This window comes from Eucyclogobius newberryi, unplaced genomic scaffold (assembly GCF_026437365.1).
Source record: "Eucyclogobius newberryi isolate DKJ021-1_F unplaced genomic scaffold, fEucNew1.0.hap1 SCAF_13, whole genome shotgun sequence".
Classification (NCBI taxonomy): Eukaryota; Metazoa; Chordata; class Actinopteri; order Gobiiformes; family Gobiidae; genus Eucyclogobius; species Eucyclogobius newberryi.
Window position 1 is genome coordinate 6,263,748 of NW_027315757.1, and position 16,679 is coordinate 6,280,426.

The 16,679-nt window shown below is 45.2% G+C and overlaps 2 protein-coding genes across 2 annotated transcripts in view; one reads left to right on the plus strand and one right to left on the minus strand.

Moving 5' to 3' along the window:
- Window positions 1–16,679, plus strand: part of LOC140357879 (carbonic anhydrase-related protein 10-like) — a 165,460-nt gene that overhangs the window by 47,240 nt on the left and 101,541 nt on the right. The gene's annotated exons all lie outside the window — the stretch shown is intronic.
- On the minus strand, window positions 11,878–16,548 carry LOC140357876 (interferon-induced very large GTPase 1-like). Its single transcript, XM_072442424.1, has one exon. The coding sequence runs from the start codon at window positions 16,531–16,533 to the stop codon at window positions 11,929–11,931; it is 4,605 nt and encodes a 1,534-aa protein (XP_072298525.1). The 5' UTR covers window positions 16,534–16,548; the 3' UTR covers window positions 11,878–11,928.

Here is a 16,679-nt window from a genome sequence, read left to right on the forward strand (position 1 = left end):
AGGTTTTGTCCTGGTCTAGGTTTTGTCCTGGTCTAGGTTTTGTCCTGGTCTAGGTTTTGTCCTGGTCTAGGTTTTGTCCTGGTCTAGGTTTTGTCCTGGTTTAAACTCAGTCTGACATGACACTTTATTTGGTCCAGTTTTAGTCCTGAGGTTTAGTCCCAAAGATGGTGCCGCGTGTGCTTAGTTTACACATTGTTTTTAGTCCTGGCTTTAGTCCCTTTTTTAGTCTTGGTTTAGCCCTGGTTACTCCTTTGTGAGAGCAGCTTAAATGATGCTTTTCCTTCTTAAACTGGTAGACGTTTCGGCCCCTCTTCCTCTGCAGAAGTTTGGGGCCCCGCTCTGGTCGGCCGTGCCCCAGATATCGCTGCTATTTTTCACTGCTCCTCTGGGAAATTGGAAAGTCCAGACAACGGGACGGATTGTGAGCGGAGCTAGTGGCAGTTTGGGAGCAGAGCCGACCACAACGACATCATCAATACAACCAGGAGAAAGCGTTCTGAAAAACGTGAAAAACAGAACGTGTTTGTTTTAAAACTCTTCTGAGCCTCATTATTCACCGTAATGAGTTTGGAACCGCTTTGCACAGCCGCAGCAGAGTTTCACGCAAACAGCGACTAGCATGCTAACAGTTACACCGGCGTTCTTGGTTTTGTAGTAGAAATGAGACGCAGACAACACACAGTGATTTCATTTTCACCCTAAGAGCGCTCGTTTTTACAGAATAGCTGTAATATATTTCAGGTTTGACTTTATTACATGAGAAAAGATCAGATCCAGAAACTTAAACCTGACGCGGACAAACGAGCTGCAAAGGTTTAGACGGGAGGAACTGTGGCGCTTGGACCTCGGCAGGTGAAGACGCCAGCGATGAGATGAAACAAGAGAATAATAGATTTGTCACGGGAAATATCTGAGGTTTAGACGAGGAGACGGAGAGGCTGAGGAGGCTGGTGGTTCTGCTGCTGTGGTGGAGAGGTGTGTGTTGTAAGGTTTAAGCCATGAGAAGTCCTAAACCCTTTGGTCATGTGGTTTAGTCCTGGTTCAGTTCTGGTTCAGTCCTGGTTCAGTCCTGGTTTAGTCCTGGTTCAGTCCTGGTTTAGTCCTGGATTAGATTTGATGTTTTATTTTGACCACTTAGTTTAATCTTGCGTGTTCTAAACCTGATTCTGAATGATGTTTCTGACACATTTTTGAACAAATATGGTTTTCAATGTTTGTTTTCTATTGTAAATAAGAAATAAACAGTTGAAGAACAAAGAAGATAGAGCAACAGTCCACATGCTCAGCAGCGCCCTCTGCTGTGAGTCAGGCATATTGTTCGCCTCACTAAGGCTGCGGTTTATATCATCTGCAAAACACGTTTCAGAAATACATTTCATACATGATCCAGAATATGGAAGCACAGAGCACATCGTCAGAGTGTTTTATTTGTTATAGAACGAGTTTGTGAAGCATTATTCTGTCCCCCGAGCGGAGCCCCGCCTCCTGAACGTGAAACATGTGAATGTTCCGATATTCTTCATCGAAAAAATATTGCTCCTTTGTAACACTCCCAAAGGAAAATTACATTAAATATATTGGGTTAAGATGATTTAAATATACTTTGCCGCTGTGATGTGGTTTTAAAAACAGGAAATTAAAGAGACACAGCTTTAAACAACAACAAATTATATTGGGACATTCCAAATTATAACAAAATATTATTCCAACAAAGTAAGTATACGGCCCCTTTAATAGTCTGTGCCCGTGGCGCAGCTGCTCCCAGTCCATAATTCTCCCCAAAGTTCCAGAAGTCAAAAGGTCAAAAATTATATCCACTCCGTTAGGTATTCCAAACGAAAAACAGTTCTGAAATCCCACAGTAAAGGTAAAAGGCCGAATGCCACGCGCCGCGCAGCGTGCGGCGGTGCGCGTGTCCGAGCAGAGCAAACAAACAAAAAACAGACCGCTCTCACCGGTCTGCGGCGCGGGGTCCGGTTTGTCCCATGAGCGAGGCAAAGAAGCACCGCTCCAAACTCCGGGTCATAATCCTTTATCCGTTTGGCCTGGTGTCCGCACTAGTCGTCCGGCTCTCAGGGGCCTGGCCGTGTCCCACAAAGAGCGTGTGTCCCCCACGAGGAGAGGAGACGAGAGGAGATTGAGGAGACTACGAGCGTGCACGCACCTGCGCCTCAATACCTCCAGCCCCGCCCCCGCATCAGCGGAAACCAATCAGCTGAGCTGCAGTACAAAACAACTACATGACATGAACAGAGAACACATCACAACTATCAATACTTTTTTACCACTTTATGTTGCACGTGCTGCACCTTATTGGATTCAAAGGGAAATGGGTTTATAATATATATCAGATAAGTTTACATGTTTAGACAAATATAATATTTGCTGGCCTCTCCTGTCCTCTTCTGTCCTGTTCTCTACTGCCCCCTCCGGTCCTCTCCTGTCCCCTCCTGTCCTGTCCTCTCCTGTCCTGTCCTCTCCTGTACTGTCCTCTCCTGTACTGTCCTCTCCTGTCCTCTCCTGTACTGTCCTCTCCTGTACTGTCCTCTCCTGTACTGTCCTCTCCTGTACTGTCCTCTCCTGTCCTCTCCTGTACTGTCCTCTCCTGTCCCCTACGGGAAGTTAACAAACAGTTAACTTCATCTTTACGGCTGAATTTCTATAAAAGGCCTGACTAAAAGTTTTCCCATTTCAACCTGAAGCTTTGTGAAGCTGGGACTGTGATGTCCTCTGATGTCCTCTGATTATGTGGACTGTCCTGAGGAAAATCAGATTTCAACTCCTGCTCGGGATAAATATGAGGAGTAAAGCTGCTGCTGGAGGTTTGGACTGACAGACGGTAGATCGAGTAGTTTTGGGTTTTGACAGTACTTTTTCCAAGCTGAAGGCGATTTGATAATGGGACAAGGCCCCTCCTCTGTCCTGCAGGGGCGGCCCCTCCTCTGTCCTGCAGGGGCGGTCCCTCCTCTGTCCTGCAGGGGCGGCCCCTCCTCTGTCCTGCAGGGGCGGTCCCTCCTCTGTCCTGCAGGGGCGGTCCCTCCTCTGTCCTCCAGGGGCAGCCCCTCCTCTGTCCTGCAGGGGCGGGACCTCCTCTGTCCTGCAGGGGCGGCCCCTCCTCTGTCCTGCAGGGGCGGTCCCTCCTCTGTCCTGCAGGGGCGGTCCCTCCTCTGTCCTGCAGGAGCGGGCCCTCCTCTGTCCTGCAGGGGCGGTCCCTCCTCTGTCCTCCAGGGGCGGTCCCTCCTCTGTCCTCCAGGGGCGGTCCTTCCTCTGTCCTGCAGGGGCGGTCCCTCCTCTGTCCTGCAGGGGCGGGACCTCCTCTGTCCTGCAGGGGCGGTCCCTCCTCTGTCCTGCAGGAGCGGGCCCTCCTCTGTCCTGCAGGGGCGGTCCCTCCTCTGTCCTCCAGGGGCAGGCCCTCCTCTGTCCTCCAGGGGCGGTTCCTCCTCTGTCCTCCAGGGGCGGCCCCTCCTCTGTCCTGCAGGGGCGGCCCCTCCTCTGTCCTGCAGGGGCGGCCCCTCCTCTGTCCTGCAGGGGCGGCCCCTCCTCTGTCCTGCAGGGGCGGGACCTCCTCTGTCCTGCAGGAGCGGGCCCTCCTCTGTCCTGCAGGGGCGGTCCCTCCTCTGTCCTGCAGGGGCGGTCCCTCCTCTGTCCTGCAGGGGCGGTCCCTCCTCTGTCCTGCAGGGGCGGTCCCTCCTCTGTCCTGCAGGGGCGGGACCTCCTCTGTCCTGCAGGGGCGGCCCCTCCTCTGTCCTGCAGGGGCGGTCCCTCCTCTGTCCTGCAGGGGCGGTCCCTCCTCTGTCCTGCAGGGGCGGCCCCTCCTCTGTCCTGCAGGGGCGGTCCCTCCTCTGTCCTGCAGGGGCGGGACCTCCTCTGTCCTGCAGGGGCAGTCCCTCCTCTGTCCTGCAGGAGCGGGCCCTCCTCTGTCCTGCAGGGGCGGTCCCTCCTCTGTCCTCCAGGGGCAGGCCCTCCTCTGTCCTCCAGGGGCGGTCCCTCCTCTGTCCTCCAGGGGCGGCCCCTCCTCTGTCCTGCAGGGGCGGTCCCTCCTCTGTCCTGCAGGGGCGGCCCCTCCTCTGTCCTGCAGGGGCGGCCCCTCCTCTGTCCTGCAGGGGCGGTCCCTCCTCTGTCCTGCAGGGGCGGGACCTCCTCTGTCCTGCAGGAGCGGGCCCTCCTCTGTCCTGCAGGGGCGGTCCCTCCTCTGTCCTCCAGGGGCAGGCCCTCCTCTGTCCTCCAGGGGCGGTCCCTCCTCTGTCCTCCAGGGGCGGGCCTTCCTCTGTCTGGCAGGGGCGGGCCCTCCTCTGTCTAGCAGGGGCGGTCCCTCTTCTGTCCAGCAGGAGCGGTCCCTCCTCTGTCCAGCTTGAGCGGTCCCTCCTCTGTCCAGCAGGAGTGGGCCCTCCTCTGTCCTGCAGGGGTGGGCCCTCCTCTGTCCTGTAGGGGCGGTCCCTCCTCTGTCCTGTAGGGGCGGTCCCTCCTCTGTCCTGCAGGAGTGGGCCCTCCTCTGTCCTGCAGGGGTAGGCCCTCCTCTGTCCTGCAGGGGCGGTCCCTCCTCTGTCCTGTAGGGGCGGTCCCTCCTCTGTCCTGTCTCTGTGGGACAGAGACTGATAAATGTCAGTCAGCTCTGAACTGACCCGCTGGAATCTGAAGGTTTTTAAGAGTGAGTTTGGGTCAGTGATGTCACTTTGTTTTTACAAAACGTTGTCATCAGCTCAGCTTTAGTCGTCTGAACCAATCGTCTCTCTTCACCTCTTCCTCCTGTCTCCTCCCTGTGGCCGCCGGCAGAGGAAATGAACCAGGGTTAGGGTCTCTTCGTTCTCTCATTGCGATCTCGTCGCTCTCGACGCTCTCGTCGCTCTCAACACTCTCAACGCTCTCAACGCTCTCAACGCTCTCAACGCTCTCGTCGCTCTTGACGCTCTCGTCGCTCTTGACGCTCTCTCGTCGCTCTCGTCGCTCTCAACGCCCTCAACGCTCTCGTCGCTCTTGACGCTCTCTCGTCGCTCTCGTCGCTCTCGTCGCTCTCAACGCTCTCGTCGCTCTCGTGTGACTCTGACTTTCTCATTTCCGTTGCCAGTTTCAAAGCTGAAATCCAGTATGTTCTGAACGATCACTACCTAAAGCCCAGCTCCTGAACCAATCATGACTCAGAGCTCGTTTGGCCTCTGCAGCTCAGTGAGAGAAGCCCCTCCCCCTTCCTGTCCCATGTAGCTGTGTCTCATGCTGACTGAGCCCCAGGACCAGAGCTGAGGACCACTGCACCTGCACACCTCTCTCTCCCCCCTCTCTCTCTCCATGCCTTTACCCTTCTCCCTCCCCCCTCTCTCCCTCCCCTCTCCCTCCCCCTCTCCCTCCCCCTCTCTCTCTCTCTCTCTCTCTCTCTCTCCATACCTATCCCCATCTCCCTTCTCTTTCTCTGTCTCTCCCTCCCTCCTCTCTCTCCCTCCCTCCCTCCCTCCCCCTGTCTCTCTCTTTCCCTCCCCCCTCCCTCCTCTCTCCCTCCCCCCCTCCCCCTCTCTCACACAGGGGCCCCCACACTGTCAGAGCAGTCCACAGTGTTCCCAGAATGCACTGCTGCAGCTGCTTCTAAACTCGCCTCTTCCTCTCTGTGTAGTTCTGCTGGTGTTTGTCCTGCTCCTCTGCACAGCCTCAGCTCCATTCTGTTTAGCGCTGCAGAATACTGAAGAAACTAACTCATTTAGTGAGAAAACCCTTGGAATTAAGATTTGAACAAAGCTGGAATATAATATAAAACATATCTGGAGTTGTGTTTTGTTTAAATAATCCTTTGACCTTTTTAATCCAGCTCACAGAGAGAGACTCCGCCCACTGTTCCTGTCCCCGCCCACTACAGGAAGTGTAGACCCTTCCAGATGTGTCCAGCTGCACACAGCCTGGTACTAACATAAACCTTCTACCCCATTCATTTTACTGAGGCAACAAAATAAATAAATGGATTCTGACGTTTGCAACAGTTTAGAGCGTTTAATTTCCAATCAGTAAAAGGGGGATTACTCACATCACATGACACATTTGTGACAGAGAAAAAAGTCTGATTAGGTGTATTATTTCTTTAAATGCAGTATTTTGTAGTATGTAGTAATGTGTATTTGCTGTAATGTCAAATTAACTTGATAAACACTGAGGTGAGCCGCTATTTACATTGATATTATTCACATCTGGTACGTTCAGTTTAGATTTACATTCTGATCAGTGGGTTTTCTACTTTTACATGTCAAAGATAGAAGGCTCTCACAGCTCACTTTTGCGGAGGACTTACACTTCAGATCTGTGGACAGGAGAGTTCACAGTATGTATATTGTATTTTAATTACATTTTATTTACATCGTATTTAAATTGAAATAATGAAGATGGACACGTTTAGTGCAGAATGAGGAACATTCCTGGGAAATCAATAAAATATTTCACATTTGAAGACAGAAATAGGTTAGACACTTAGAGCCACAGCCTCTGGTCTGTGTCTGGAGGGGGCAGAAGACCAGACCCTTCATCACTAAAGTGCAGGTCTGTGCTTCAGACGGACTCTTCATTCAGTGTTGAGATGACTTAATAACACAAAGAGATCCACAGACTTCCAGGCTGGAGCCTCTGTCACTCTGGAGGTCTGAACGGGCCCCTCGGTGCCACATGGTTGAACTCCACTGCTATGACCAGGAGTCTGATTTGTTCAAGTGTCTTTTCACTTTCTACTTAAAAATAAGACCCTGTCAGATTTCAAATGGAATCCACTCTCTGGATTCACTCACTGACAAGTCCAAGTCTTTTGCAGTAGTATAAAAGTGATGGGTTAGTTCGTTTGGCAGGTTTAGCAGGAACAGAGCGAGAGCAGAAGAAGCTTTTAGTGTCGTGACACGTCTTTGGCTCTGCCTCGTTTTGCCTCTTCATTGATATTTTTGGCTTCATAAAACACTGGTGACACAGAGGATCATGAGTGAAGACCACAGCAGGAGGTTCCATCATGAGCCCATCATCACCTCACTCACAGACCAGCGCTGTCAGTGACATGTCAGGACTGCACCGCCGAGGCCGTGAGGAGAGGGAGCACACTCTTTTACTATCCCTAACCCTTTTATTTGAACTTACACTATTACATTACACAAATGTTACGAAACCCACAAATGTTACAAAACCCACAAATGTTACAAAATCCACACATATTACAAAACCGAGCATCTAACCACATTATAACATTGCTCCCTCATCAAAAACAGAGCTGGAGTTGTATTTAGCTTCATTTAAACTTAATTTGCCTTTTCTGAGCCTCAAAAAAACACTACAGATTCTGCTGCTTTTATGTTCATAAAGATGCGCGCTCACGTTAGCATACCAGGGCAAGCTAGAGATGTTTATCTCCTCTCGGTAATTCCTTCTGCTGCCAGTAGATGGCGTCTTACTGTGATAAAATGTAAATATATGATTATATTTCTGTGATGTATTTTATCTGCATAATAGTGATATGACAATATTTATATATTATCTGCATCATTAGTCTAAGATAAAAATGGCATGTGTGACAAACTGCATTTGTAAAAGCGTCGTAAAGATGGGCCAAAGGAATGTTTATCCTAGGGAGGGGGTGTAACACCCCAGGGGAGTTAGGTAAACATTACCCATGCTTTATCTCTACGGAAAATACCAACTGTTGTAAAAGCAAGTGATGTGAAGCTGACCACTGACGCCTATTTCATAATTTGTAATAAAACCAACCTGCAAGAGAAAAAACGTGTGAGACCAAGGAGGGTCGCCAGGCTGCTTACAACAACCTTGGCGGCCCGGCCCGGCGGTTTCTCCCATGCACGCTACACAAAAGTCTGATGTTTCTGTGTCGTTTCATATTCTAAGTTGAATTGCGTTCTCTGTGTGTTAAGGAATAGCATTGGTTTATGTCTAATTTCTTGACACTTACACAAATCCGGATGAGCGTAAGCCTGACTGAATGTGAAAATGTGTGCTTTCAATACACACATTATTTTAAGTTCTAAAACTTGAAATGCCAAAGTAAAAGTACACGAGTGAGTTTATAGGACAAATATAACAAATATAAAAGGAAAAGTATTCAAGTAAATCAACTTGTATACATTTTTAGACAATGATATAACGTTTCCCCTCATCATTAACTTACTCACAGTTGTAATTTGATTGATTCCTTCTTGTTTGAGTAATCATACACACATTTCAAAAATGCTTCGTAGTCAAAAATAAAAACACATAATGAAAAACTCTGCTGCTTGTTAAGTCGCTGGATTTATTACTGTTATTAAGCCAATTTAAGACCAATTTTGTGGTTTAAAATGAACAAAAGGATCTAATATAAATATCTATTATGATAGTTTCTTACTAAATTCTAAAAGAAAACTTGTAGTTAAAATTATTGTATGATTTGTGCTCAAATATTTTGCATTTATGAAGAATAATTAATCAAATACTCATTTTACCTTTTAAATGCACTGAAAAAAACAATGTCAGTCACTCTGTGTCTGTCTAATTACAATATCCAAATAATTACATTATTATTAGTTTTCATTTATTTTTTTTATAATCAAAAGAAGTCATTTATACTTCATACTTTAGCTCTTGCTCTAAGAACCGCCTCTGTCTATTTGTTAACTTTGATTACTCATTCAAACAAACGAGTTACAATATATCATTTATAATCACGTATAATAATAGTATGGACATTTCACTCGTGCCTTGCAGTTGCCATCCCATAATACTCCACAGGACAGAGCAGAGTGGGAGAGTCTTGTGGAAACTCTTGGAGCTTGTTAACGGTCTGACATGAGCCGTGTTCTGTTCACCAAAGCAGAACCGCTTCTATATTGTACAAGCCTAAAGCTGACACACAAGTGAACTCTCTGACTCATAAATGCAAGACGACTTTCACAGTTTGGTCTGGTTTGTCCTCAATAACATGGCGACTCCGTTGTGCTCGAGCTGTGGTACAACATTCAGCAGATATCGATGAAAAAAGTGGCCCCCGATGACAGGGAGAGACTAAATTGAAGCCCCAAATGACTGTTTTGTTCCACATTTGGCTAAACGAGGCCTGTAGACTACGAGCCGGGCGCAGATGGCAGCGGAAAATGGGCTATTTATGCCGACATGTATGTATGTGTAATTGGCTTAAATGATCTGGAATATATAAAAGACACAATTCCAATCGCACCAAATGTGTATTAGCCTAAACTATAGCCTAATAATCCCTTAATGAGCAGTGCAACGGCCGCTGAGCTCGTCACCCGGCACACATACAGGTTTTATATCAGTAAGACACTCAACTCACCTCACTCCAGCTCTTGAATTGGCTCCTTTTAATTAGAAGAAATTAAAATCCAGAAAGGCCGATGTTATTCGAACATATCTGCACTTCGACTTCGTGCTCATTCCTAGAGACCGTCTTCATCTGTACAACGTGGAAACTGTAGCAGCTGATGCAGACACGTTCCGGGCAGCGCTCAATGTTTGTTGGAGGTCCTTTTAGCACAGGGATGTAGACTTCTCTCCTGACAGACTTCTGTGTTTGTGCATCGGCTATAGTGTTCTGACCATGTCCACAGGTTCTGACCATGTCCACAGGTTCTGACCATGTCCGCAGGTTCTGACCATGTCCGCAGGTTCTGACCATGTCCACAGGTTCTGACGATGTCCGCAGGTTCTGACCATGTCCGCAGGTTCTGACCATGTCCACAGGTTCTGACCATTTCCACAGGTTCTGACCATGTCCACAGGTTCTGACCTGACCATGTCCGCAGGTTCTGACCATGTCCACAGGTTCTGACCATTTCCACAGGTTCTGATCATGTCCACAGGTTCTGACCATGTTCACAGGTTCTGACCATGTCCGCAGGTTCTGACCATGTCCGCAGGTTCTGACCATGTCCACAGGTTCTGACCATTTCCACAGGTTCTGACCATGTCCACAGGTTCTGACCATGTTCACAGGTTCTGACCATTTCCACAGGTTCTGACGATGTCCACAGGTTCTGACCATGTTCACAGGTTCTGACCATGTCCACAGGTTCTGACCATGTCCACAGGTTCTGACCATGTCCACAGGTTCTGACCATTTCCACAGGTTCTGACCATGTCCGCAGGTTCTGACCATGTCCGCAGGTTCTGACCATGTCCACAGGTTCTGACCATGTCCGCAGGTTCTGACCATGTCCTTGAACCTTAATGTGACTATTTCTGAAGTTTTGTATTCATTTTCTTTTGTAACTATTGTATTAATCACAATCTTAAGTGGGATCTGGGGCTCCCAACCAAGACGTTTTCAACAAAATCATTTAATTTTCTGTATTCTGGTGCATTTTATATGCAATATTATTAGCAACTCATTACTCAGTTCATAATGAGGGCCCCACTGTCTCTAAATGTTCATGCTCGCCCCCTGCTCCAGTGTCTCCTGAAGCCCTTCTCCTGCTCTTCTGCAGAACAGATCCAGACAGGAGAGGTAGAATAAAGTACATTGCCGACCCAAAAACAGAGCAATGTAGTTTTTTTTTAAATCTAATACAGTGAAGAAAAGTGTGAAGAGTGGTACATAGGAGAGACTAAACAGCCACTGCACAAGAGGCTTTATCAGCACATGCAAGTTCAGGACCACAGAGCGCCGTGCATCTTCATCTTAAAGCCACTAACCCCTCTATTGAACAGTGAAGTGAAGATTCTAAGCAGGAGAAAAGATGGTTTGAAAGAGGAGATAAAGAGGCATTTTTTGTTAAAAAAGAAAGAAATTAAATAGGAATAGGAGTTTAAGATTCAACCTTCCTGTTGTTTATAATGGAATCTTGAATACCTGGAGAGGTAGACGCCCGGGGCATTCGGATGCTAATCAGGTACTCAGGGAGGAGAGAGTGAGCCAGGGACGAAAGGGAGACTAATAGCCCATTAAAGGACTGATAGTAAACAAGAGGCTAGCCTGATAGAAACCAAAGAGGGTAAGTTTCTGTTGGTTTTCTCATCAGCAGGGCCCGCCCGGTGGGCAGGGCTTACCGCAGAATAGGACACATATCTGAGTTTCCGGTCTAAATTTCCAGATTGACAATGACTCTTGGATGAGAGTCGAAACCTATAGTTTTTTTTCTAAAACTGAGTCCAGATGACTACAACTGAACCTTTTTCTACATTTGTACTTCAACCTAAAATCACCTCTGGCACATGTAATTTTGTGCCTTGAATGACGCTCCAAAGTATTTTCTTATTTCTAGAGTTGGAGTCAGATTATTGAAGTGTTATGTACGTTTTATGATTTTCTTTCTATTATGCTTTTTTGTGGCAAAAGTAGCCTCTGTGTGAAAGAATAGTAATGTCAGGTGTTGTCAAAACTGAACACCTTTTTTCTTCTTCTGATATGAACAGAAATATATACACTCACTTCACCTCAACAAAATTAACTGAACCAGGATATGAAAAACAAGTAACACTTAAAAACATTTTAACAGTTTATTTCTATATTTGTTTGATGTAGAGTTGTGTTAGCAAAAGCTAATTATAATATAATATAATCAAATCCACTCTGTTATAATACAAACTAGAACAAAACTTTCACTTGTATTTTTGTTTATTCCATATTAAGAATAAATTGTTCGTAAATAACAATCATTAGCAAAACTGATTTGACTTGACATGTTTACATCATCTCTGGTAATATACTTCACTTAACATGAATATGACTTGTTATATAATACCTGTGTAGTCATTAACAATAGATCAAAACTCTAATACATTCTACTACTGAAAATAAAATCAATAAAAATGAAAAGGAACAAATAAATCATCTTATTTCCTCCATAGATACAGTTCATTTCAGCTCACAGTTCACTGCTAATTTGTGGTCCTAAGTAAACTGGATCACATGACGTCCGGAGCTCTATTGCTTATTACATTTGTATTATAAGGATGTTATTTCCTGTGTTACTACATGTTGTACATTTCCTCCAGACTTTCAATTGCTTCCTCTTTGCTGTAGTTTTTCCACTCACTGGGAATTTTTCCTCCATGCTTGAATTTCATTTCGTAATGATCTTCTAATTCTTTTTGAAAATGACAAACAAACCATTTCCAGTAGACCAGCATCGATCCACTGGGAGTGATTTGCCATTCAGCTAATTTCCCTCCAGCAGTTTGGTATTGTTTGTAGGGAACAGACTTTTCTTCATTGGGATCAGGATGAAATTTTTTATCACTGGCAACCAATGTGGTGCAAAAGTCAATGACCAGATCCTCAGAGTGTCTTATATACCGTCCGTTAACCCCTCCAGGTCGATGGTAGGGCACACAGTGTTTGTCTGGACTGTGATCTTTGACTGTGTTGGTGCAAACAGCTGAACAGAAGGGACATGTTTCCCAGCAACAGTTACACAGCTGATCTATCAGCATCTGGTCTGGCTTCATCCTGGCTTCATTTATCTCTGTCGGTGGGAGATTTTTCAGATCTGTGATGATTGGGTCAAGGCCTTTCTCTATTTCAACTTTAAGAAAGTCAAATTTGTTAACGTCACTGAAATGTTGAGATGAAACTGAAACAGCAGTGAGCTTCTCTTTAATCAAGTTGTCAAACTCCTGAAGCCAGATCCTCACGTCTCCTTCCTTCACCTTTTCTGTCGCCTTGGATAAAGCTTCAGTCACAAACTTTTCTAAAGCTTCAACATTTTTCTTTATCAAATAAGACACATTTTCCTCTCCTCTTACATAATCATGCACTTTTTCTTTGATGAAAGTCTCAATATAGTATTGTGGCTCATAGATGTAGGTCTTGTAACTTTCAAAGTCTTCTTTCTCTGCCAGTGACTTTAACACATGCTTCTCTAAGTTGAGTCGACTTTCTTTAAAACCTGGATAGTTTTCCCTCATGTGTCCAGCGACATCACGGGCAGTTCTGTTGCGCACAGCCTCAGTCATGGAGGTCTTCAGTTTCTCACAGATCACTTCAGCCAGAACAACAGCTGAAGAGCTTCCTCTGCAGAAGCTGCTGAAGACATTGTAGTACTCGTTTCTCTTACTCTCCAAATATGTGCGAGCATCATTGTTTTTTATATACTGAGCATGTGACTTTGAAATCCAGTCCTCTGCTCTGTCAAACACAAACAGGATCAGATCAACTGTAAACTCCTTTTTTAAGCAGTATTTCCAGTTTGATTCAAAATCTTCCACTTTTTTCTTTACAAGTGATGCCACTTCAGACAAGTACGAGGAGTTGTAGCCTCTTGTTTCCACAGGTTTGTTTTTTATCAGCTGTAAAGCCTCTTTTTCAACAGCTTGGATATGATCTCGGATCTGATTTAGTTTTTCTTGTGCTAGAGGACCACTGAGGAAGTTGTAGAGTCTTTTTCCAGCATCAGTTACTTTAGAAAAGACAGAAATTTCCTTTTCTTTTCCTTTTATATCTTCATTTTTTTTCTGTTTTTGACGTTTCTGACCTACATAATGTGAATAATCTCTCTTTATTATGACATCTTTGTATGTTTTGTATGTTTCTGAATTGTGGATTAAAGATGATTCAAGACCAAGCTGTTGCAGGACACTGAACACATCATTAGTGATGTTGACATTCTCAATGGGCTTTATACCTTGGGTCAGTTCACTAACCCAGTCTTCCCAAACACTATTGAACTGTTTTTTGAGTTCATGTTCATCTTTTGCTTTGTCCTTCAGTTGATGAGCAAGTTCTTTGCTTTTCTGGAGCAGTTCGTTCTCAAACATTGTTTTCTTCTCATCTAGTCTTTTATTTGCTTTCTTTTGTTCAATGACATCACTCAGTTTTCTCTGAAGTCCACGAACCAATTCATCATGAACATCTTTAATTTTGAGTTCAAAAGGCCCTTTCCATTGAACTAACATTTCTTTGTCTTTGTCACTATCAAAGTATGTTTTAAAGTCATTTTCGACTTCACTATATTTTTTACCAATTTCTTCATAAAGATAATTGAGATCAACCTGGTCAACTGATCCATTCTCTACTCTGATGTACAGCTTCTCTTCAATTCTCAGCATCTCCTGTCTCAGGCTCCAAGTCCATTTTGAGTACTGAACCTCAAGTTTTCTGTAAACTGCAATTTCAAGTGTGTTTCTGAAGCTGAACACAAAGTTTTCATTTAAAAGTGCAGCCCACAAATCCTGTACTTTGGTTTTGAACTCAGAAGGAGTGACTCCAGAAGATTTAGCAGCTTTGGAGAGGATGAAGCTCTTCAGCTCCTGAACACTTTCACTGTACCCTGGATTAGGAGGAGCCATCGGGGGACTTCCCTCCCACAGCTGAGCAAAGTATTTCACATCTTTTTGAACGTCAAACTCAATGATGTCACTGAAACTTTCAGCATCACAAACTTCTTCCTTTGCAGCTAGTTGTACCATCTGGTCCAGTTTGTCTTGTAGTTTTCTTTTTCCATCCATGTTTTTCTCAGCAGCTCCAACATCTGTCACATTCTGATGAACAAACACACAACTTGGTGAAAGTTTGACCCCCTTCATCCTCATGAAAGCCTGAACTACAATCTGCAGAACATCTTGCATATCAGAGGGGTTTTCTCCAAAGACGTTCACCAGAGTCATGTTTCCTATTCCTACGACAAATGTGGCCAGTTCATTGTCGCGGTGAATTGTTGCATTTCCTTCCAACTCTAGAGCTCGCAGCCCCTCTGTGTCCACCACGAGGATGTAATCCCACTGAAAACCTTCCCTGATCTCGTCTGACAGTTTGACCAGCTGCATGAAGGCCCCTCTGGTGCATCTGCCTGCACTGACTGCAAACTGAAGACCAAACATGGCGTTCAGCATAGTTGACTTCCCACTGCTTTGTATGCCTAAGACTGACAAAACGAAGACCCTTTTGTCCCCCAGTTTGAGGATGACCTGATCTATAAGACTTGAGATCCATGTTATGGGGACCTGGCCTGCATCTCCATCCATCAGCTCCATGGGGTGTCCTGATATCATCAGCTCTGCTGCCAGCTCAGGGTATTTAGACCAGTCTGTCTTCTCATCCTCTGGCTTTTTCTTTAGACACTTATGAGCTTCATAGATCTGACCCATTTCTCTGAAGATGTGCTCCAGACCACATGTTGCTGACTGGAGGTTCTTTGAGATTTCAGAAAGTTCTTCTTGTTTGGACTTCAATTCATTTGATTTGTCATTTTTCTTCTTCAGGTCTAAGACCTCAGACCACACCTGATCATAGCTTTGTAAGATTGAGGAAAGACAATCTGTGGCATGAGCATCCAATAGGATCTGTGTCCATTTAAGGAAATATTCCTTCTCTGTTGGAGGCAAAGATGAGAGGTGTTTAATAAAAGACTCAATCAATTCACTACAGGAAACTTTGCACTGTTCTTCTCTTAGTTTCTGCATTTCAGTCTGTTTTTTACATTTTTCTATCTCAACATTTCCTTTGAGACGATACTGTTTTTTGTTTAACTGGCCCCATTTATGCCAAAATTCACCCTGACAGCGGAGAAATGTGTTTTTTATTTTGGAAACATCTGTCATTTCAATGGTCTTTGTCACATCCATTGCAGCACTTAACATAACTTCTGCAGCAGAAAACCCTTTCTGGCAGTAGCTGTTATTTTCATCTACTTTGATTCCCATGTCAATGCTTGCCTTGGATGTCATATTCATTTCAAGCTGAAAATGATTATCTTTATCAGTTAACCTGTCTCTAAAGATTTTGTTTAGTTCTTCTGAAACATCTGGAATGCTTCTCTCTTTGAGGCCAACTCTGTATTTGTTCTTTATCATTTCTTCTGCACCCTCAGCAGTGTCTTCAACGAGAACAATCAGAGGTTTTGGAGACTTCAGAAGGGCTGAAATCACAGGATCTTTTTTCAACGTTGGCACAAAAACTACATTGACTGAGGCCTTGTCCATCATTATCTTCAGCTGTTTGTCATGAATAAGACCATCTCCATGAAGGTTACAGAAGGCCACACAGTCAGTGAAGGTGTCACTAGATCTTCCAGCAGGACAGTACCAGGCGATCTCTACCACTCCGTCAAACAGAAGGCAACTTTTGGTGCTGCCGGGACAGTTTCTGTGGAAGAAGGTGTTGTGGCGGTCATTGATCAAAGTGTTGATGAGCTGAGATTTGGACACAGACAGAGAGCCCAGGCGGAAACTAAACACCATCGGCGTCTCTGCTTTGCAGACGGGCGTTGACTTGTTGATAGTTTTTTTATCGCCGTTGGTTTCTGTTTTCTTCCATGTTTTCTTAATCTGTCTGAATGTCCACAGAGGACACTCTATGTCCCCAGTGAAAGGGTCAGGCACCAGCAGAGGTAAGGCGTACTGACACTGGGACAGTTTTGTGATGATCTTTTGCTTTAGAAAGTCGTCTGAACAGTGAAACACTGCCATCTGGAGGTCGAGAGGATGGATGTTAGACTGTTGGGACTGAGCTCCACTCTCCACTTGTTTATTAAAGAAAAAGTCACAGTCATCATCTTTTTCATTTTTATGTTGTTTAAATTGCTTTTCACCGGAGGGTTTTTGTTTAGCCTGAACATATCTGACTCTGTAGTCTAACATCAAGAGTTTATAACGATAAACAGAGACAAGATTACTCTCAGAAATGTGTTGGGCATTTTTTAGAGATGGACGTATTTGAAGAAACTTTGCAGAGGTCAGCTTTGGCTCCAATCTATTTGGAAGGTTTAGTCTGATCAGAAGGTCTT

Bases quoted from the DNA above. Each gene is read 5' to 3' on its own strand.
- LOC140357876 (XM_072442424.1), bottom strand. From the start codon at position 16,533: ATGTTAGACTACAGAGTCAGATATGTTCAGGCTAAACAAAAACCCTCC.